This window comes from Panthera onca, chromosome C1 (assembly GCF_046562875.1).
Source record: "Panthera onca isolate mPanOnc1 chromosome C1, mPanOnc1 haplotype 2, whole genome shotgun sequence".
Taxonomy (NCBI): Eukaryota; Metazoa; Chordata; class Mammalia; order Carnivora; family Felidae; genus Panthera; species Panthera onca.
Genome location: NC_138346.1, coordinates 61,463,521 through 61,486,008, shown reverse-complemented (window position 1 = coordinate 61,486,008; position 22,488 = coordinate 61,463,521). Strand labels below are relative to the sequence as shown.

General features: G+C 33.9%; 1 protein-coding gene across 4 annotated transcripts in view; it reads left to right on the top strand.

Annotated features, from left to right (window-relative positions):
• DYNC1I2 (dynein cytoplasmic 1 intermediate chain 2) overlaps window positions 1-22,488 on the top strand; it is a 59,065-nt gene that overhangs the window by 4,074 nt on the left and 32,503 nt on the right. For 3 of the 4 annotated variants that reach the window (XM_060621641.2, XM_060621640.2, XM_060621642.2), the window contains exons 4-6: window positions 11,288-11,378; window positions 17,806-17,865; window positions 19,659-19,774. In XM_060621641.2, the coding sequence (XP_060477624.1) occupies window positions 11,288-11,378; window positions 17,806-17,865; window positions 19,659-19,774 (267 nt within the window). The remainder of the gene's footprint in view (window positions 1-11,287; window positions 11,379-17,805; window positions 17,866-19,658; window positions 19,775-22,488) is intronic. The other variant, XM_060621644.2, reaches the window with a different exon arrangement.

Below are 22,488 nucleotides of genomic sequence, written 5' to 3'. Positions count from 1 at the left end.
TCAGTAATTTATTTCAACATTTGTTGAATAAGTTTTCTGTGGTATACTGTATTTAACTCAAAGATAACTGTGATTCCTGGTCTTAACTCTATATTTCTTTCTGTAGGTTAAAGAGGTATAATGAGTCAAAGTTCTAAAAGCTTATTCGTATTCAGAGGTAGAGGAAGGAAAGGATACACCTCTGCTGTCATTGCCAATAAGAGAAGTAATATTGGTAGCTTATTTTGGCAGTGATTTGACTTGTTCTGCTTTTGTGCTATTCATTTTGATAACAGTACTAAACCAAAAAGCTGAGGTAGTAGAGGTACTGAAGACAATCTAGTTACATATCAGAAAGCATTAAATATTTAAATGAGCTGGGTGCTGTTACATAGTATTTTAGTTTGATATGGCCTTTATCATTTCTGGTTCGTTTGTGGGTTAATTCCATCTAGTTCAGGGTACATATATTTTAGAAATAGTAACTGCTGTTTGCCTCTTGTGAAACTACAATATAACTATTTCTAGAGCTGATATTTCTAGAAGGTTTCAAGATGAAAAACTAGTTACTCTCAGTCTGCTTCATTGTTATTTCTTTCAGCTCATTTGCCTTTCTTTATGGTAGAATTTGAAGATTGAAATATAGTAACTTGAATTGTATTTATTTATTTATTTATTTATTTATTTATTTATTTATTTTGAATTGTCTTTATTTAATAAGCTAATGTTGCATAATGGCAGTTTTAAAAGTAAATGAATCATAACACTATTGTTAAAAAAATACTCTAGTAACTAAACCAAGTTGCTTGTTAGTTGCATAGACTATAATCAGTTTTTCTGAGTCTTTGGCTTCATTTTTCTCCTATAGGAATTTTTTCCCTTTTCTGTTTTTAGGATTTCATTTTCATGGAATTCACTTGCTCATAATTCTCAGTTCATATTCGTTATCAATTCTTGAAAGGACAGTCTTTTTTTAAATTTTTAAATTTTTTTTAATGTTTATTATTTTTGAGAGAGAGAGAGACACAGAGCGTGAGTTGGCGGCGGTGGGGGGGGCGGGGGGCAGACAGAGAGACAGAGAGACGGACAGACAGACATAGTATCTGAAGCAGGCTCCAAGCTCTGAACTGTTAGCACAGAGCCCGCCTTGGGACTCGAACCCATAAGCCGAGATATGACCTGAATCGAAGTCTGACGCTTAACCGACTGAACCACCCTTGTGCCTTGAAAGAATGGTCTTTCAGTGTGTGGGTGTGGGTATGGGTATGTGGGTGTGCATTTCTCCCTCATTCCCCATCTCCAATTCCATTCTCCTTCCTAGTCTTGCATTAAGTTCCCATTCTTGCATTTTTAACATATATCCTCTTGATCTGTCCTACATGTGCTTACGTATTTCAAGGTTTCATATTTATGTATATCTTACACACATAAACGGCATTGTGCTGTGTGTGTCATTCTGTTTATACCTTTTTGTCAAGCAGCATTTGAGAGCTACCTATGTTGCCAAATACAGATCTAGGTATTTATTTTTGACTGACACCTAATATTCTATTCTGTACCATATTTTACCTGTTTCCCAGCAATAAGCACTTTGCTTCGCTCTCACAAGCAACACTGCAAAGAATATATACTTTCTCTTTGAGAACTGTGGAAGAGTTTCTCTGGGATGTAAGCCCGAGAGTTGATTTGCTATGTTATTTGTATGGGCTTACTTACATTTATTAGATTCTACATACCACTTTCAAAAATGACCCTCCCAGTACCACTGAATAAGAAAGTAACAATATTACCGTATCTACATCATCACTTGACCTTCTCCAGCTTTCCAATTTTTGCCACCTTGATGGGTATAAAATGGTATACCAAAAAATTTTTTTAAGTTTATTTATTTACTTAGAGGGGGAGAGAGAGAATGAATGGGGGAGAGTCAGAGAGAGAGAAGGGGACAGAGGATCTGAAGCGGGCTCTGTGCTGACAGCCGAGAGCCCAATGTGGGGCTTGAACTCACGAACCATGAGATCATGATCTGAGCCAAAGTCGGATGCTTAACACACTGAGCCACCTAGACGCCCTTACCAAAATGTTTTAATATAAATTTATCTCTTTATAGTGAGGTTGACCATTTCTCAAATATCTGTTATTTTCTCTTCTGTGAATTGCATATTCATATCTTTTGCCCATTTACCATTGGAGTTGTAGGAGGTCCTTGTATATTTTAGGGGAGGACTTCTTTATTTTAGTTTTTTAACAAAAATACCTCTCCCAGTCTATTACCTGTTCACTCTGTTGATAGTATCTTTCATTGAACCAAATCCTTCATTTTGATAATAGATCTGCCAATTATAACCCTTTTTTTGTACCTTTTTAAAAAAATTGTTTTAATGTTTATTTCTGAGACAGAGAGAGACAAAGCATGAGTGGGTGTGGGGCAGAGAGAGAGGGAGACACAGAATCCAAAGCAGGCTCCAGGCTCCGAGCTGTCAGCACGGAGCCCGACGTGGGGCTCGAACTCACAAATGGTGAGATCATGACCTGAGCCAAAGTCAGTCGCTCAACCAACTGAGCCACCCAGGCGCCCCTGGTCTTTTTTTTTTTTTTTTTTTTTTAAAGAAATACTATCTTTGAGGACACAATATATATTCTCCTACATTTTTTTTCTGTTAGGCTTTATAGTTTTAGCTTTCACCTTTAGATATTTGGGTTATATTTTTGAATATAGTATGAGGTAGGGATCCAATCTAGTTTTTCTCCATATAGTTAGCTAATTTTCTCAATACTATTTATTAAATAGTCCATCTTTTCCCTCACTGATATCTGATGCCAACTTTGTCGTACAATCAGTTCCCATGTATTCATGGCATTTCTATTTTCACTGTTGATCTAATTTGTTTGATTCTATACTATTAACCCCCAGTTTTAATTACTGTGGCTTTGTATTATATCCTAATTTCTGATAGAGAAAATCACCCCTCTTTTTTCCTCTTTTTCAAAATAGCTCTAGCTTAACAAATTTTTCTTCCCTATAAAAAACTAGTTTAAGTTTCCCCCCCAAAATCTTGCTGCACCATATGTTGCATTTAGTGATATGTTTGTAGTCTTTCTAGATCTAGAAGATTCTTCACACACTACTTTTTGCCCTATGTCATCAAGTTGTTGAAGAGAGTGGGCCAGTTGGTCTCTAGAATGTCCCACCTCCTGCATTTGTATGATGGTTTTTCTCACATTTAGCTTTTGTTCCTGTATCTTTTGTATTTCCTCTACCCTGGAAATTTGGTTTAAAAAACTTGTTTGGAACATCTTTGGAAAGAACATCTCATAGAGATTCTGTGTACTTCATATTACATCATATCACTAGTACATATGCCTGGTTGTTGAGTTATTAGTGATGCCAGGATTGATTACTGAGTTACAATTATGACAGGCAAGTTTCTCCATCATAGTTTTTTGTTGTTATTGTTGTTCTCCTTATGACTATTCAGTAATATCTGGAGATGGTACTTTGGCACCATGTGAATGTTCATTTCTCCATCAACTTTTCACCAAATAGTTTTAATACTTCTTGGTGATCCTTATCTAAATCAGTTGTTTAATTAGGAGTTGCAGAACTGTTTTAATAATTCCATCTTTTCTAGTGCACTTAGTGGCTGAAATTCTTCTGTAAAGGGGAGCTTTCTCTCATAATAGATTTATTTGGTTACCCTAAATGAATTTCCTGTTAGAAAAGCAGAAGACATGCTTAATTTTTTTCACTTTAATTACTAAGAGTCACCTCCGGGGATTGCCAGAGATTTTGTGTGTATTTTTTAAAAAGATTAGCCAGTACTGTATTTAGAATCTTTGTGTATATATTCATAAGTAAATTTGCGTGTAATTTTCTTATACTGTTCAAGTTCATTGGCCGTCATGGTTATGATTTTATCTTTTTTTTTTAATTAATTAATTTATTTTGAGAGAGAGCAGGGGAGGCAGGAGGAGAGATTGAGAGAGAGAAAGAAAATGAATCCCAAGCAGGCTCTGCATTGTCAGCACAAAGCCCAGTGCGGGGCCGGAACTTGAAAACTACGAGATCATGACCTGAGCCAAAATCAACAGTCAGATGCTTAACTGACTGAGCCACCCAGGCGCCCCTGGTTATGATTTTAAAATAAATTAGACAGCTTTCCCTTTTGATATTTTGTACAACAGCTTGTAAAAGGTAGATGTTACTTTTCCCTTTAAAACTTGGTAGAATTCAACTGTAAAACTGCCTGGGATTGCAACTTTTTTTCCCAGGGAGTAGTTGGGAGCAGAGATTATTCACCATTTCTAGTCTTCTTTTAAAGTTATAGTCTATTCAGGTTTTCTATTCCTTTTTGTATCGGTTGATTTTTTTAAAATAATAATAAACATTTATTATCTCTCATAGTTTCTGCCTGTCAGGAATTTGCTAGTGACTTAGCTGACTGGCATTGGTTCCTGGTCTCTCATGGCATTGAAGTCAAGATGTCAGTCAGAGCTGCAGTCATCTGAAGGCATGCTTATTACTAGGATTTGCTTTCAAGGTGCCTCACCTACATGGCTGGCAGTTGATATTGGCTATTGGTAGTGGGAGTCCTGAGTTCCTCTCCACACAGAACTGCTTGAGTATCCTTGCAGAATGTCAGTTTCTCCCAGAATGAGCAATCCAAAGATAGAGAGAACCAGGAAGAAGCTATTCTTTTTGACTTATTCTTGGAAATCATAGAGCATCAATTCCACCACATTCTGTCAACTGGAATTCACAAAGAATTTGGATATTTTTTAAAACTGCCAAAACTGCAACAAATTCATCGTTCTCTTTATATTTTGAAATGATATTTTTTTTTCCTTTTACTGTATTAATACAATGATTTATAATGATAGTTTTTCTAATGTAAATGCATGTTTACATTCTGGAACAAATCCCACTTAGTTATGAGATAATTTTTTTCTTATACATTGCTGAATTCATTTGCTAATATTTTATTTAGGAGTTCTTTATGCTCATAAGAGAATCATGCCTGTAATTTTTTTCCTTTTATTATATCTTGTCTGGCTCTATTATAATAGTTATAATAGCCACCTTAAATGGGTTGTGTGGTTTTCCATCTTCTTCTGTTCTCTGACAGATGCCTAAATATCTTTCTAGTATTTATTTACAATTAGACTTGAAGAATACAGGATACAGATGAAGTCAGTGTCCGTAGAACTTTCTTGACAGTAATCCATAATAAAAAATATATTTTATATCATGACCCAGGATCGATACTTGTTTTCCTTTTCACTACAGAATGTACTTAGTAAACATTTTTGAATTGTAGAAGTATAAAATACTGCTAGAATATTCAAGAGGATTTATTAAAAACACCACTCTCTGATTTTCCTAAAACAGACTTTTTTCTTTTTTTTTTTTTAATTCTGAAAGGAATTTGTTTTATAATTTTATTTATTTTTTTGAAAAGATTTGATTTTTTTAAAAAGTTACAGCTAGGGACACCTCAGTGGCTCATTCGGTTAAGTGCCTGACTTTCAGCTCAGGTCATGATCTCATGGCTCGTGAGTTCGAGCCCTGCATCAGGCTCTGTGCTGACAGCTCAGAGCCTGGAGCCTGTTTCTGATTCAGTGTCTCCCTCTCTTTCTGCCCCTCTCCTGCTCACACTCTGTCTCTCTCTCAAAAATAAACTTTAAAGAAATTATTTAAAAAAATATATATATAGCTAATAAAATCTCTTTTAGCTTCTCTTTGTTGGTAGATTCTTACTTGGTGAGTTGACTACTTTTTGTCAGGAATCCTCGAGAGCAGGGACAGTAGCATTTTTATCCCTGGTGTCCAGCACAGGCTAGACATTTAAATGTTTGTTCAATTATTACTAGGTCATATGTCTTTCTCTACCTTGTAAGGCCAAATAAAAGCCATCTGCTTTAAAAGTAATAACAAAATGTAATTGTTTAAATTTCAGAAAAAAGCGTAGTGGAAATTGAAATTTTAATATTTCATAAAAGAAGCATGGCTTGTTTTTTGTGTGTGTTTTGTTTTGTTTTTAACTAAATTTAAGTGGCCAGTCAAAGTTAATTTTATTTTATTTTTTTATTTTTTTATTTTTTTTATTTTTAAAAATTTTTTTAACGTTTATTTATTTTTGAGACAGAGACAGACAGAGCTTGAATGAGGGAGGGTCAGAGAGAGAGGGAGACACAGAATCTGAAACAGGCTCCGGGCTCCAAGCTGTCAGCACAGAGCCCGACGCGGGGCTTGAACCCACGGACTGCGAGATCATGACCCGAGCCGAAGTCGGACACTTAACCAACTGAGCCACCCAGGCTCCCCAAAGAAAGTTAATTTTAGATACAACCTTCAAACATGTTGTATCCAGTGTGGAGCTCTTAAACGATGATTGAAAAAAAGTGAAGTGAATCTCTTTTGTATGTGTAATTACTGTTTTGACCATCTTATAGAGAGATGAAAACAGATACTGTCAATTAGTCTGTAGCCTGAGTCCGTATCAGTAGGACACAGTACATTGATTAGTATGATAGTTTATTATCTGTATTTTCTTTTATTAGGAAGAAACAAAAGGACTTTGCTAGTCAAAAATAAGTACTTCATTTATTTCCCTCATACTTTGTAACTTTTCAATACCTTAAATCTCATTTTTTGCCAGTTTTATTGAGAAGTAATTGACATGTCACTATATAAGTTTACTTATTTGTAGTGGTGTGATTTATGTATATTGTAAAATGATTACCACAATAGGTTTAGTTAACATCCATCGTCTCATACAGATATACTAAGAAGAAAAGAAAAAAAAAATTCTTCTTATGGTGAGAACTCTTAGAATCTACTCTTTTAACAACTTTCCTATGTACCATATAATAGTATTAACTGTAGGTCATGTTGTAGGTTATATCAATAATATTTATTTATCTTAAAACTGGTAAATCTGATTTTTAGATAGAATGAATGTTTCCCATGTACCAAGTCATTTCTTCAAGGTTAGACTGATTTTAACAAATCGTTCCTTAAAGTATATTAATGCTACAGAATTTTATTTTTATATATTAATTTCTTTTAAAAAACTTATCTGATGCTCTGAACTACATTGAAAAGAATAAAGGAAATGAAACATTTAGGGGAAATTAGTGGCAGATATTTAAACTTCATTATCAGGAGAAGGGGCCATAGAAAGAGAGAAAACATTTTTAGATGTTTGTTTATTTCTAGAGAGATGGGAGGGGCAGAGAGAGAGGAGAGAGAGAATCCCATGCTTACAGTGGGAAGCCCGACCTCAGGCTTGATCTCACGAACCATGAGATGATGATGCCCTGAGCTGAAATCAGGAGTGGGATGCTGAGCCATAGACACCCCATAGAAAGGGAGAAATTAATATTTAAGAGAATTCATGTTTAAAGCAACACCTTTCAGGACAAAAAGAGGAAGTTATGAAAAAGTTATTTAAATGTTATTTTTCCAGGCTAAGAGTATCCACAAGGGGGCATTATTGTAGTGTGTGCTGTGTTTGAATGTTAAGTATCATTGATTACTTGTTGTTGATTACTTGTTAAGACAAGGTCTTACAACTTTGGGTTATCTCAGAAGCTCACTTCTTCCATTTTACTGTCTATACTAGCTCTTACTCCATACATTCGCTTTCCTTGGTTGTTCACTTTTTCTAGGTTCTACTTCCTGGCAAAAGCCCCTTCTTGCCAGAGGCTTTCTTCTACATGAGAAATAATTGGGCTATGCATCATCCTTTATCTCTTGAGACTTGTGTGGTTCTGAGTTGTCAACTCAAACTTAAGTCTAATTGTAAATCTAGGTGCATTCCTAGTTCCCTTCTCATTTAAAAATAGTCTAGGTGAGGGGTGCCTGGGTGGCGCAGTCGGTTAAGCGTCCGACTTCAGCTCAGGTCACGATCTCGCCGTCCGTGAGTTCGAGCCCCGCGTCGGGCTCTGGGCTGATGGCTCAGAGCCTGGAGCCTGTTTACGATTCTGTGTCTCCCTCTCTCTCTGCCCCTCCCCCGTTCATGCTCTGTCTCTCTCTGTCTCAAAAATAAATAAACGTTAAAAAAAATTTTTTTTTAAATAAAAAAATAAATAAAAATAGTCTAGTTGTTTCTTTGTGTGCCAAAAGGCAGCAGTGTTAATTTTACATCCTTGGAAGGCCAAGATCTAAACTGGCAGGAAAGGCCTTCTTGATTGGGTTTTGTTCTAGAGAATTAAAAAGTCAAAGTCTTTCAATACTACTTAAGTGATCAGTGAAGGCCATGGTGCAGATTTGTTTACCAGTTTACTCCATGTATCTCCCCTGGTTTTCAAAAAAGGAAATAGGATCTTTGCTCTAGACTTCTAAGAAGCTTGAACTTGTTAAACATTGACATATGGTAATGTTAAATCTAGTAATGTGATTCAATCACTGTTCTTACTAAACATTATATCTCTGATACTTGGCAAAAGCTAATTAGTAATGGCTTTTGTTATTTTCAAAGCTGATTGGACTGTTAAACCATCTTTGCAAATGAATTCTAGAGTTGAGTCTTGAGATTTGAGGGACTGAGTTCAGAGGTGTTTTTTGTTTTTTTGGTTTTTTAACCTCCTTGAATACATGCTGTTTGTTCTTGGGAGGTTGTTGAATCTGGGAGTATGGAGGCGTTGCCTTGTTGTGCAATTGCTGTAGTCTTTGATTTTTTAGACTAATTAGGTTGAAATATGGTAGTGACCAAATAACATTATCATTCCCCTTTTTCTGTTAATATTACTCCTTTTTCAGTAATGGTAATTTTCTTTTTCTAGGCTTGTCCCTTCTGTAGTATACATTATTTATTATTGCAAGATGAAGTTGGTGAGCCAGATAATAATTTTGAGTCTTTAATGAGTCCTCTCCATAGGTTGCTTGAAAAATACCTTTTGTGAGAAATAATATAGTTCTAGGATGGAGATTTTTATTGAATTACAAATTTGATGTCGTGGCAATTAATTTTGCTTCTGTCTAATAAACTATGGTAATTTGGTAGCATCACTCCTGTAATTTATTTTTTATTTGGGGAACTTTTACTTCTGACACTTTAAATGGCTAGGTTAGTGTATTTATTTTGTGTATAATTACTTTTTAACTTGTTTCCATAAAGAACTTGAGGCAACATTTTTTTATAGTGTAGTCTTAACCAGTATGATACTGTTGAATTTATTGAGTGGAGTCACTGATACTTAACAGTCATCAGAAAGGGTAACAAATATGGTAACCATATTAAACTGCAAAAGAATTTTATAGTTCACCACAAATAGATTGATAGAAATATTACTGTTTTCCTCCAATCTTTGCAATATGTATACCTAGACAAATTATTTTCCTAAGCATGAAGTTAAGTATGTAACTTAAAGAATACAAAATTTCTTCTTTAAAAATCTTTAATATGAAAAAATCATGGTGTCTCACTATAATAAACGTATTTGTGCTTTACAGCATAGTTGGCAAGCCCCTGTTAGATACTATTTATTCCTGTATTTATTCCTGTTGGGATTTAGACTAGGGGAAGCCTCACATTGAGAGATATACAAAAAGATGAGGAAATGTGATCTAAGTGAAGTTAGGGGACATTAATATTCCTTTATTGATACAGATCATGATATCATGATACAGATCATGATACAGATCATGTTTAGCTACTTTGAGTTGTACACGCAGCACCTAGCACAGTGCCATCCACCTGTAAACTATATGAAGGTGTCCTGGTTTTTCATTGTTTCTGAGAGATTTAATCACAAAGTTAGAAACATTTGATTTTAAGCGAGAATTAACCACTATGTCTTGGGAAACCTTCTAGCTATGATTTTTTTCCCCTTCTAATCTTACTATTGGTTACCAATAGAATTTACCATTGAAAACATAGGGATGGTTAGTTTTGTACCTGTGTTTAAGATGTAATTCATCGTAGGGGCAGCCGGCTAGCTCAGTTGGTAGAACATGCAACTCTTAGTCTTGGGGTCATGAGTTCAAGCCCCACATTGGGTGTAGAGCTTACGTTACAAAAACAATGTAATTCATCATACTAGTACATTTTGTTAGATTAGCAAACCCCCTTTTTTATTGTATCATGTATAAACAATTAAACATAATTTCAAGGATTCAGTGAATGCAACTATCCCCAAAACAGATTTTTAATTAAATACATACTTCTTTAGATTAGTTCCTTTATAACTAGGAACTCACCTTCTTTTCAATACACTATTCAAACAGCGGCTTGCAGCTCAACATAAAATGTGTTAGTCACTTAATATTGTATACTGAAAAATTATTTTAAAAAGATACTTGGGATGGGGGACATTTATGGTAAAATTTAACCAGAAGATGGCAGTGATGATCCTCCTATACTTCCTGCAATGGTAATCAAAATGTTTTACAAACGTAATAGCATGAAATGTGCACGTTTAATTGTTGGTATATAATGTTAAGAGTGATGATTTAGGGGAAAGCATTTGCTGTTTGTTTTATATACTATGAAAAATGTATATTTTTCTATAAGAAGGGATTAAGAATATTTTGGGTGTCTGTATCTTTGTTTGTACACTTCAGTTTTTTCTGAATACTGGGGTAAGGAAGTTATCATAAGTCTTGCCTTGTTTAAGTTGCATGCATCACTTTATGTTATGCATCATGTCTAGAAGGCATGCTATTTTATGGCCTGTTTACATTTTTCACCCAAATTGCTGGAAACTAATGGACATTTTAAAGGAGCCATTCCTTTAGCTGTAGTCATTTCTCTAAATTGGCCCCTTTTCTTGTTGGGGCGGGGGAGGGGGAAATGAGATCATTTAAGGCATTAATTCCTAAAATAAAAAGTTGTTAGACAAAAAATAACATTTTGAAATATCAGAAAATCAGAAAGCAAATGACTTCTGAAGAATATTTCAGAGTTTTGATTTTGACAGCAATTATAAATAATATTTATAATCTGGTGATCTTAAAAGTGAGAAGTTAGGGGAGAAGGAATGCTCTCCTTTGAAAATTAGTGCCCACATTTGGTGTCGGCTGGGATGAAGATGCATCCTTTCATAATCTTGCTTTTTTTTTTTTTTTAATATAAAGCCCAAATGCATTTTGCCAGAGAAATTGCATGAATCGTCAGCATGCATTGTTAACTTTGTCTTTTTCCTCTTCTTTCTACTGTTCATTTTCATTCATGTATTTTTGTTTTTTGGTTTGCCATTTTTTCTTTTTTGTTAATTACTTCATGTTAAATTACTTTTGAAACGTCATAAGCTGAGCAACCTCTGCGTGTAGTAACAGCGGATACCTGTCTATTTCACTATTTAGTCCCTCCTCCTATGTCTCCATCCTCCAAATCTGTGAGCACACCAAGTGAAGCTGGAAGCCAAGACTCTGGAGATGGCGCAGTGGGATCTAGGTACAGTAAATTTTTAAAAATATTTTAATGATAGAATGCATTTAGTGCCCAGATACCATTGATGCTTTAGAGGGATTCTAAATAGTTGTGTTGAACCTAACATTTTGAAATCTAAATTGTCATAGAAGTTATTTGTTATAAATTGGGGGAAATTTTTTTAATAGTATTTTAATTGTCCCCATTGATTAAATCAGACTGATTTTATGGTATTTTATATTGAAAATAGAGTTTTAATTCATTTAATTTTTTTGTCTAAGCCTACTGCATGAGTTATTGTGTAAAGGTTTTGTATATATAATATATATGAAAAATGTAAATAGTGTATAGTGTAAATAGTATATGATAATATAAAATAGTATAAATATAATAGTATAAATATAGTGTGAAATAGTTTATAAATGGTGTAAAACCTCTTTGTTGTGCTTAATTCTCCATTCAGTAATTGAAAATCTAAAGAATTCACTTAAACATTTCAGTTGTGTTCTATTGAGTCACTAGTTCTAATTAGGATAGAAAATAATAGTGCATAAAATATCAAATAGAGATAACTGCTAAGGAAACATTAAGAGTGTTTACTGTCCTGGGGCGCCTGGGTGGCTCAGTCAGTTAAGCATCAGACTTCAGCTCAGGTCATGATCTTGTAGTCCATGAGTTTGAGCCCTGTGTCGGACTCTGTGCTGACAGCTCAGAGCCTGGAGCCTGCTTTGGATTCTGTGTCTCCCTCTCTTTCTGCCCCTTCTCCCCCCCCCCACTCTGTCTCTGTCTCTCTCTCTCTCTCTCTCTGTCTCTCTCTCTCTCTCTCTCTCTCAAAAATAAATAGACATTAAAAATAAATTTAAAAAAAGAGCGTTTAGTGTCCCAAGGGCAAAATGAAATACAAAATGAAATTTCATGCAAAATGAAATAAGTGAGAGAAAGACAAATATTGAATTATGTCACTTATGTGTGCAATCTAAGACCTCCCCACCCCCCCAAAAAAAAATCCAAGCCGTAGTTAAAGAGAACAGATTGGTGGTTGCCAGAGGTAGTGGATAGGGGACAGTCGAAATGGGTGAAGAGGCTCAAAGGGTACAAACTTGCAGTTATCAAATAAGTCATGGGAATGTAATGTACAGCATCATCACTACAGTTAATAATACTGTATTGCATATTTGAAGATTGCTGAGAGAGTAGATCTTAAAAGTTCTCATCATAAGAAAAATACTATGTATGATGATAGATGTTAACTAGAATTATGGCGATCATTTCACAATATATACAAATATCAAATCATTATTTTACATACCTGAAATTAATATAGTGTTATATGTCAGTTATACCTCACTTGATAAACGTTTACCCCCAAGTTTTTCTGTACTCACGTCTTCCTTGTAAACTGTATTTCATGTTTGTTTTAGGATCCTGCACACATGTTGAGACTTGCTTTTCCAAAGTTCAGTAAGATTTCACTTCTTTCCAAAGATTGTATCAAGGAAAGTATTATTATTCCTTTCTGTCATGCTAACAACATGTCTTTTAAAAACAGGATTGAGGCGCCTGGGTGGCTCAGTCAGTTAAGCGCCCGACTCTTGATTTTAGCTCAGGTCATGATCTCAGTTGTGAGACCAAGCCCTGTGTCAGGCTCTGTGCTGAGCATGGAGCCTGCTTGGGATTCTCTGTCTGTCTGTCTGTCTGTCTGTCTCTCTCTCTCTCTCTCTCTCTGCCCCCTCAACAAATAAACATTAAAAAAAAATAAGAGGAAAAACAGCATCGCGCTTTTTGACTCCTTGTGAGAGCTGGAATGAGATTAAACATAGTTAAAATCTTTATTCAGAATCCTTATTTTGGGCAGGAAGTTAAATGTCCTCCTCCGAGCAATTTCTTAACACACTGTTTAATAAGAAATAAACATGAGAAGTTCTATCTTCTTTGTGCCTGAGTTCCTCTGATTAAGGTTATAAATAAATAATGAGTATCAAAAAAGCAGGCAAGAAAAAAGAAGCAAGGAACTAGATAATAAACTCAGTATTTTAATTAATTCCTGAATAATCGAGTTATCATTAACAATTAGAAAACACAAAAGTCTCACCAGTTTGTATTTGAGCTATGTTTTCCAAAACTGTTTTATAAATAGAACTGAAATTACAAATCTAAGCTATACTGTCATTTGAGGTAAATGATATAATTATCATTTAAGTCAGAACTTTTTTTCAGAAATAATAGTACCTTATAAAATAGTATATATTATAAAGACTAAATTTATTTAGTCTACATTCAATTTTAAGGCTAAATTTGTTTCATACTTCATACTTCTGTACTTTTATACAAATGTATTAATATTCTTTTTGTAATAAGCAAGTGGTATTTTCTTTCTTTCTTTCTTTCTTTCTCTCTCTCTCTCTCTCTCTCTCTCTCTCTTTCTTTCGGGAGCCTCTGCACGAGCAGGGGAGGGCTAGAGCAAGAGGGAGAGAGAGAATCCTAAGCAGGTTCCATGCCCAGCACAGATCCCAATTTGTGGCTTGACCTCACAACTGTGAGATCATGACCTGAGCAAAATCAAGAGTCGGATACTTAGCTGATTGAGCCATCCAGTCGCCCCAGCAAGTGGTATTTTCAAGAGAAGGCTTTTTTTCCTCTTCTACAACATTCTTGTAATACAAATATTTACCCAAAGAATTATTATATTTATTAAATTTGTTTATTTCATTATACATTATTTTTATGTAGATATTATACTTTGTTCATTTTGCACTCCCTGTTCTTGATTTTGAATAGGAGTAGAAAGATAATTTTAAATGGAGTATTAGCAAGTTTGCTTTCAAAACTACTGTATAACATCTACTTGGTTTTTTAAATTTGAATTAGAGCATGTCCTCCTGATGGGACACCTGGGTAGCTCAGTTGGTTAAGCATCTGACACTGGATTTCGGCTCAGGTCATGATCTCACAGTTCGTGAGTTCAAGCCCCACATCGAGCTCTGTGCTGACAGTGCAGAGCCTGCTTGAGATTCTCTCCTCCCGCCCCCTCTCTGCCCCTCCCCTCGTTTCTCTCTTTCTCAAAATAAATAAACAAACCTCAAAAAATATATTAAAAAAAAGAAGAACATATCCTTCTGAGTCTCACTGGGAAACTTAGAGTTTATTAGAGACCATTGAAATACTGTGAATTGGTATAGGAAGTAAACGCTGTTAAGAAAAATATTTATTTGTATATGGAACACATTTATCAAATTGCCAATTTAATGTTAAATACTGTATAGGTTACCACAGAAAATAAAATATTCATGGCCCTTGCCTTCATGGAACTTACATTCTAGTGATTACATAATTAATTTTAAGATATTCACTGTACTGAAAAGTTCTAAGCATAGTGTGCTAACTTGTGTTTAAGTTTAAAGTATAGGTTTTTAATGGTAAGTAATAAAACAAGAAAATAGGTACTTAAATATCTTCAGAGGCATTTGTTCTTATTAGATAATGAATATAAAATTTAGTTTCTTCGAAGTTTAACGGGAGGAAAAAAATTCCTCTTTTTGAGTGAGATGACCTTGTTATCTTTTTAATCGTACTACATACATTGTCCACTTTGAGAGCACAGACTCAGTTTTAATCATTAATTTTCAAGAGAGCTGTGTATGTTCTTTTTTATGTATATATGTATACATACAAGAGTAAAAACTATGAGTTCTGCATCATCTCCAGATTCCATAGTAGAGAGATAGTTAATCTTGTTGATTAATTGGTGCTATTGGCAGTGAAATAATAGCATTTCTAAATACATGGCTTTTAAAAAGAATGCTAAGGGGGGGGCGCCTGGGTGGCGCAGTCGGTTAAGCGTCCGACTTCAGCCAGGTCACGATCTTGCGGTCCGTGAGTTCGAGCCCTGCGTCAGGCTCTGGGCTGATGGCTCGGAGCCTGGAGCCTGTTTCCGATTCTGTGTCTCCCTCTCTCTCTGCCCCTCCCCCGTTCATGCTCTGTCTCTCTCTGTCCCAAAAAAAATAAATAAAAAACGTTGAAAAAAAAATTAAAAAAAAAAAAAAAAAAAAAAGAATGCTAAGGGGCGCCTGGGTGGCTCAGCTGGTTGAGCATCTGACTTTGGCTCAGGTCATGATCTTACAGCTTGTGAGTTTGAGCCCCGACAGGCTCTGTGTTGACAGCTCAGAGCCTGGAGCCTGCTTCAGATTCTGTGTCCCTCTCTCGCTCTGCCCCTCCCTCACTCATCTTCTGTCTGTCTGTCTGCCTCTCTCTCTCTTTCTCTCTCAAGAATAAATAAAACAGGGGCGCCTGGGTGGCCCAGTCGGTTAAGCATCCGACTTTGGCTCGGGTCATGATCTCGCGGTCTGTGAGTTCGAGCCCTGCGTCGGGCTCTGTGCTGACCGCTCAGAGCCTGGAGCCTGTTTCAGATTCTGTGTCTCCCTCTCTCTCTGACCCTCCCCCGTTCATGCTCTGTCTCTCTCTGTCTCAAAAATAAATAAACGTTAAAAAAAAAAATTTTTTTTAAATAAAAATAAAAATTAAAAAAAAGAATAAATAAAACATTAAAAAAAATCTGTTTGAAAAGAATGCTAAGATCTGAGAATGAAACAGAATGAACTTGAACTGAGCAGGCATGTTGGTAATGAAAAAACGAAGAGAATAAAAAGTATCAACGGAAAAATACATGAAGATGTGTGAAATGTATGAACCTCTGCACTTACTTGGCAAGATGTCCAAGATTAGTACACTCAAGAAGTAGGAAAAGATACATTAGACATTACCAAGTATGGTATTAAGACATATCTGAATCACTATTTCTAAATGCCAAAAATTTCTGTTGGGCCTGGTTATAATTTACGAATAAATATAAAAGGCCATGAAAAGTGTTCTCTCTCTAACTTTGTAGATTTGGAGTTGCATTTCATTAAGTTTCTAGTTCTCTTAGCACTTCTCTTATGTCTAAAATTTCGCTGACAGTTACTCAGTTGGGTAATCCATACTTTGTGTTCCTTTTTCCATTCTTGATGAGATTTTCTTTCAGGCTTTTAGATTATGTTGGAATTTCACTTTATATGTCTATTGATGCCTTTAATATAATTCTGTATGTTATACAATGTATTTTCAGTAATGGCTGTATTTTGAGGCAAAGTTTTTCTTAATTTTAGACTTAAATGGCATCCTCAATAAGGAGCTGTATGTCACTGATAACAGTTATCCCTCTCATATAATGTAAAGTCTGTGGACAGAACATTCCTTGGAGAGCAGCTCATAGAACCCCCCTCTGATTCAACAAAGCCTAAGTTTGTTGCTGTTCATTGCTTTTAGTACAAAGTAGATCTTCAGAGTGACCTTTACATACATTATACACAATCCTGTTTAAATCCCAGAATCTTTATATTTCTAATATGAAGAATTTCCCTAGCTCAATTCATCTGAAAGTTTTTATTGATAAATTATATAGGAAGTAAAGTATAGAAACGATTTGTTGTATTTAAATATTATAGCTATCTTAGTTATATGTTATAACTTTATATAAATGAGAAACATCTGACAAAAATGGTAGTACTGAATATATTGTGCTTAACTTTTTTATGAAGGACTATGAGCATCATATAGTACTATACCTAATTATCTTATATACCGTTAACTTATAAGAATGCCAGTGTGATAAAGTACCTTTTGTTTTAGTCATATAAGATTTGGCTTAAGTGGAAAAGGTCCCATGTAAGTTATTTATCCAGTAGGCAAGGCTAAAACACAACCAAATATTTATTTAGAATTAATATTCTTTAGGAGTTTATTTAGGTAAGTCCTTTGAACATAAAACACTTTTCCTGGAAAAATTTATCTTTTCCTAGAGACAGAAATCTTTAGTTGCTTTCTAAAGCAGATGACATGTAAGCCCAAGGCAGTGCTTAACCCATAAATTACATAGGGGTCACATTTTGGAAACTTTAGCTTTTTTGTATCCCAGTGGAATAGTCTTTGGTTTTCTTACCAAAAGGCTTATGTGTTGATTCATTTCCTTTACCAATATGACAATTTCCTGCACACATTTAATGCTTTGGGCAAGATTATAATATGTTAACTAAGATGTTTTTACTAATGTTTTTTTAATTAAGAAAATTAAAAGTTTGGCTATTTTTATAGCCTAACTTGATATCCAAAAATAATATATTATTTGTGTTGTATGCTTTGGCCGTTCTTGTCCATTATTATGCAATACTAGTTTCCTGTAGTCTCAAAATACTGCCTTTAACTCTTCTGGGTTGTATGTTTGCATCTTTAACCACATTATGCTTATGGCATGCACTAAGCATTGAGTGATACCTCGTGTTTTTTTCATACTAACCAGAACATGTGGTTTTTAATTGTGAACAGTATTTTAGCTTACCTATTCATAGAATGTATTTGCTTGACTAACGTATGGCCTTTTTTGCTAACGCTTCGTGGTTGTCCTACAACCGTTTAGGACGCTGCATTGGGATACAGATCCATCAGTTCTTCAGCTTCACTCAGATTCCGATTTGGGGTATTGAATAGATTTTTTACCTTCCCTCTTTTATAGTTAATTTGATTCTTTGTGAAACTGTCCTAATTTTACTTAAATTTCTAATGTACATTATACAGTTAGGGAAAGAGTTAATATTTTACTGTGACACCTCATTTATCCTCTATCATTAGTGAAAGAAATATTTTATGTATATGATTTTTTAGGTACCCTAAGTTTACCTGTTTAAGTTCCAAAGTCCTTTTTTTTATTTCTGTGTTTTTGATGTAAAATTTTCTAAGCTGTGTTACAAACTTCCTAGATTTTTTTCTGATATATGTTCTACATACAATTGAAACTTTTCTGGGTTACTAGATATGAATATTAATTTATTTTCCTATATTAATATTTCCTGATGATTCCTTCCTTAGAAGGTTTCAAGAGGAACAGAGCTGTTGGTCATCTATACCGTGGCCCCAGATTGTATTGATTTATTCATTAATTCATTCATTCACTCATTTATTTATTCCAGTCAAATTATAAATGTTTATAGATGCCATTGTTCCTTACTCAGATAGTTGTTTTACACTGATAATTTGTACCTTCTAAAACACATGACCAACACCTTTTGGAATTATGTCTAAAGTCAGAGTAAGTTTTCCCACTTAATTCTTTGATTATGCATTTTTTTCCCTTTGAAGCTAAGATAATTCCTAAAGTGGAAAACACATTAAAAATTTATTATGGCCCACATTTAGAACCTTAGAGAAAATTAATCCATTTAATGTACTAATTTTATTTTTTTGTACAAGATTTTGAAAATGATGTTTTATAAGAAAAGTTACTATATTACGTATATATGTATATATATGTATTCATGGGTGTGTATGTATGTATGTGTGTATACGTACCCTGTGTGTGTATGTATGTATGTGTGCATACATACCCTGCTTGATATTCTGGAAGTTACAGCAGTGCTTTTATTAGATGTTCTTTTAAGACAGTCTTATAATTGAGAATTTCTTTGGGAGTTTGTAAGCATACCACATTATTTGATTTAGAATTTAGATATTCTAATAAACAAAAAAAAAAGATATTTTTTATTTGATCCATTTTCCTCAGTTACAGTTCTCTTTTTTTGTTTATCAAAAAAGAATGTATTCCCTCTGTTTAAAACAGAAGGTGACTTTAGTAGTTTTATGGTATTCAAAATACCTGTTACTTTAGTTCAAGTATAGACAGTCTGTACTATAGTTTGTCCATGTGTGAATCAAGGACAGTACTGACCATGCAGAGATTAGAGATTTAAAATTTTTAATTTAAATTGACTTTATGATTCTCAATTTCTGCAAAGTAGAAAAAAGGCTTTCAAGAGAAACTTATTTTCCATTTTTAAAGCTGAAGTCTCCTAATGGTGAAGGAAATGAAATGTGGACTGAGTGAGGTCTGTATACCTGACTCTTCAGAAAAGTCAAGATTCCTATCCTCCTGCTAAGAGCATTTCTTATAACCAACAATATTTAGCAGTCCACTCTGAAATTCCTATCCTCTTACTCTATTATGCACACATTTGCTCTAAGAAACTAAATTATTTTCCATTTTAAGGTGAAAAATAAATGAATGATTCAGAAATATCTTTGTTTTTGCTACCTTCTAAATTTCTTTTCTTAAAATGAAGCCAATTCATTGTTCATCTAAAATTTCTTGAATAAAACAGGGTTTTAAATTATAGTGTTGGACACATAATGTTTAATTCTTAATTTTCCAAAATAACATGATTTGATGTAGTCAAAATGTTTCATTTGTTGTATTTAAAAACATTTGTCTTTATTTAGACGAGGACCTATTAAACTTGGAATGGCTAAAATTACACAAGTTGACTTTCCTCCTCGAGAAATCGTCACATATACAAAGGAAACTCAGACTCCAGTTATGGCTCAGCCCAAAGAAGGTGAATATCTATCCTTAATATGATGAGCATTAAGCTTCCATATTGAATAAATGGATTCTTTCTTTTTTTCTCTTCCTTTTTTTTTTTTTTTTTTTTTGGCATATTTTCTTAGGGAAATATGAAACTAATACACTAAGGTTTCTGTATTGATGTATTTGTTTCTTAGAGTTTTAAAACTTCTAGAAGTTAATAAAACTATAAGCTGTGATTATGGTTTTTAATTATAGTGGCAAAAACTTGAGTTTTTTAATCCTCATTTTGTCATTGATATGTGCTGTTTTAGAAGCAGAAAAGGTTAGCAATCTATTTCTCTGTCACTGAGCATAATCCTCTAAAATAGTATATCGCATAGTAAATGAAACCATGTAAATTATTTTCTGTAGAGCATGTATATTCTGATACGCTATCATTGTTATTCGTATTAATGAACAAATCTAGACCTAATTCTTAAACTTTTTCTTTTGTGATCTAAGGGCTCAATTATATTGAGTTTATAAGCAATCTTTAATCTGTGCGTAATGGAGAGAAGTATACACAGACATTGAATGTGGAGTCCTTTGATTCTTAAACCAGAAGGAGTTACCTTTTTTACATTAGGGACTAATTTTTAAAATCTCATCAGATAGTTAATGATTCAAGCATGAAGTTAATATGCTAGTTCTTATGTTTTCCAGTGAGGCTAATAAATTTATGACACAAAAGAGGTTTACATAAGATCCACAGTTTCTTATCTGAAACCTTTGAAGCCATATATGTATTCAAATTCAGAATTTGTCAGATTTTGGAAAAGTTACTAGCAAAGTAGATGTACCATAAGTAAATACTCCAGCAGCATCTTGGACATTAATATTTTGGCAGCAGAAGATATGACTGTTCAAACTAAGTAAGATAAATAATAATTGTAAATAGCTTTATCTGTGGTCCGGGTTTACCACCAAATGAGTTATGGATTTTAGAGTTGTTGATATTTTGGATTTTGGACCTGTAATAAATTTTCCATTTAGCAATCTGTGCATAAGGAACATTTTTTTCTCTTTGGCCAGGAAGATTCCTATTTAATAATGGAATATCAAACATTAAAATGTTACTTATCAAATTTTTAAAATTTTAGTTGCATTGCTGTATTTCTCCCTGAAGGAGAAACAAAAGTAATATTCACTTCAGAAAGTCTAGAAAATACAAGTAAACAAAAAGGAGAAAAAAATCCTTGAAACCTCTGGCTATTACCAAAGAAAATCTTTAAATTTTCATGTTTATATATACCTCAAAAGGTATTAGGATATACCTGTTTAAGTCTTTTTTTTATTTAATAGTAGATTATCACATGCACTTTTTAACAACTCTCCTTTCCCTGCCACTAAGGATGGAAATGAAATAAATACCTTAAACTTTTTTGTTGACTTTCCTCTTGTTCCCCAAAAAACCATACTATTACGCTTGGAAAAATTTGAGGAAATCAGGGTAACATTTTTATCGTAAGTAGTTTTTTTTTTACTTGATCATGCAAATGTTCATTTCTATGGATACGTTTTCTCAGTTCTATTGCTCCATTGATTGGTAAGATTGCTTTCACAGGTGGAAAAATCCTCATCTTACTAGAAAAAAAAGCCACTGATGGTAAACTAAAGACATAAGCAACTTAAAAAAGGAAAGATAAATTGTTGAACTATCAGTATGGAGAATACTAATACTGCAGGATTCCGTAATTTCTGGAAAATAATATTTTATTAATATATTCAAGTATTTTAATGTCTCTCTGAAGCTACATCATTAGATATGTTAACTCAAAAAGTGAGCAAAATAACCAAAATTAGGGCACAATGACTCATTTAAAAAGTATATTAGGCTGTCTTTCTTCATCTAATAATTTGGAGATTTATTTTTAGTTATTCCATCATAATTATGAAATGCATCTTGGAATGTTTGAAATGTAAAGCATTCTGAAGCAATTTTGGTCAGTGCCATCATAGTAGACTTAAATTGAGTTTAAGTGAAGAGTTCTTTGTTTTTTTAAAATAATTTTTTTTCTCATTATTACAGTAGTATATCATAGAGAATTTAGAAAATACAGAGAATGAAACTAGGATACTATCTTTCATCATACACAAAAATAAATTCAAAATGGATTAAAGATTTCAGTATAAGACCTGAAACCATAAAACTCCTGGACTGGAAGAAAACATAGGCAGTAAGTTCTTTGACATCAGTCTTAGCCATATTTTTTTAGACCAGTTTCCTCAGGCAAGGGCAGCAAAAAGTAAAATAAGCAAATGGGATTACGTTAAACTAAAAAGTTTTTGTGAAACCATCAACCAAAGAGGTGACCTATCTAATGGGAAAAGAAATTAACAAATCATACATCTGAATAGGGTTTAATATCCAAAATATATAAAGAACTTAGACAATATAAAAATAAACTCAATTAAAAAATGGGCAGAGGACTTGAATAGACCTCTTTCCAAAGAAGACATACAGATGGCCAATAGACACATGAAAAGATGTTCAACGTCACTAGTCATCAGGGAAGTGCAAATCAAAACTACAGTGAGATATCACCTCACACCTGTCATATTGGGTAGAATCAAAAAGACAAAAAATAACAGATGTTGGGTGAGCATGTGGAGAAAAGGGAACCTTTGTACACTATTGGTGGGAATGTAACTTGGTGCAGCCACTCTAGAAAACAGTGTGGAGGTTTGTCAAAAACTTAAAAA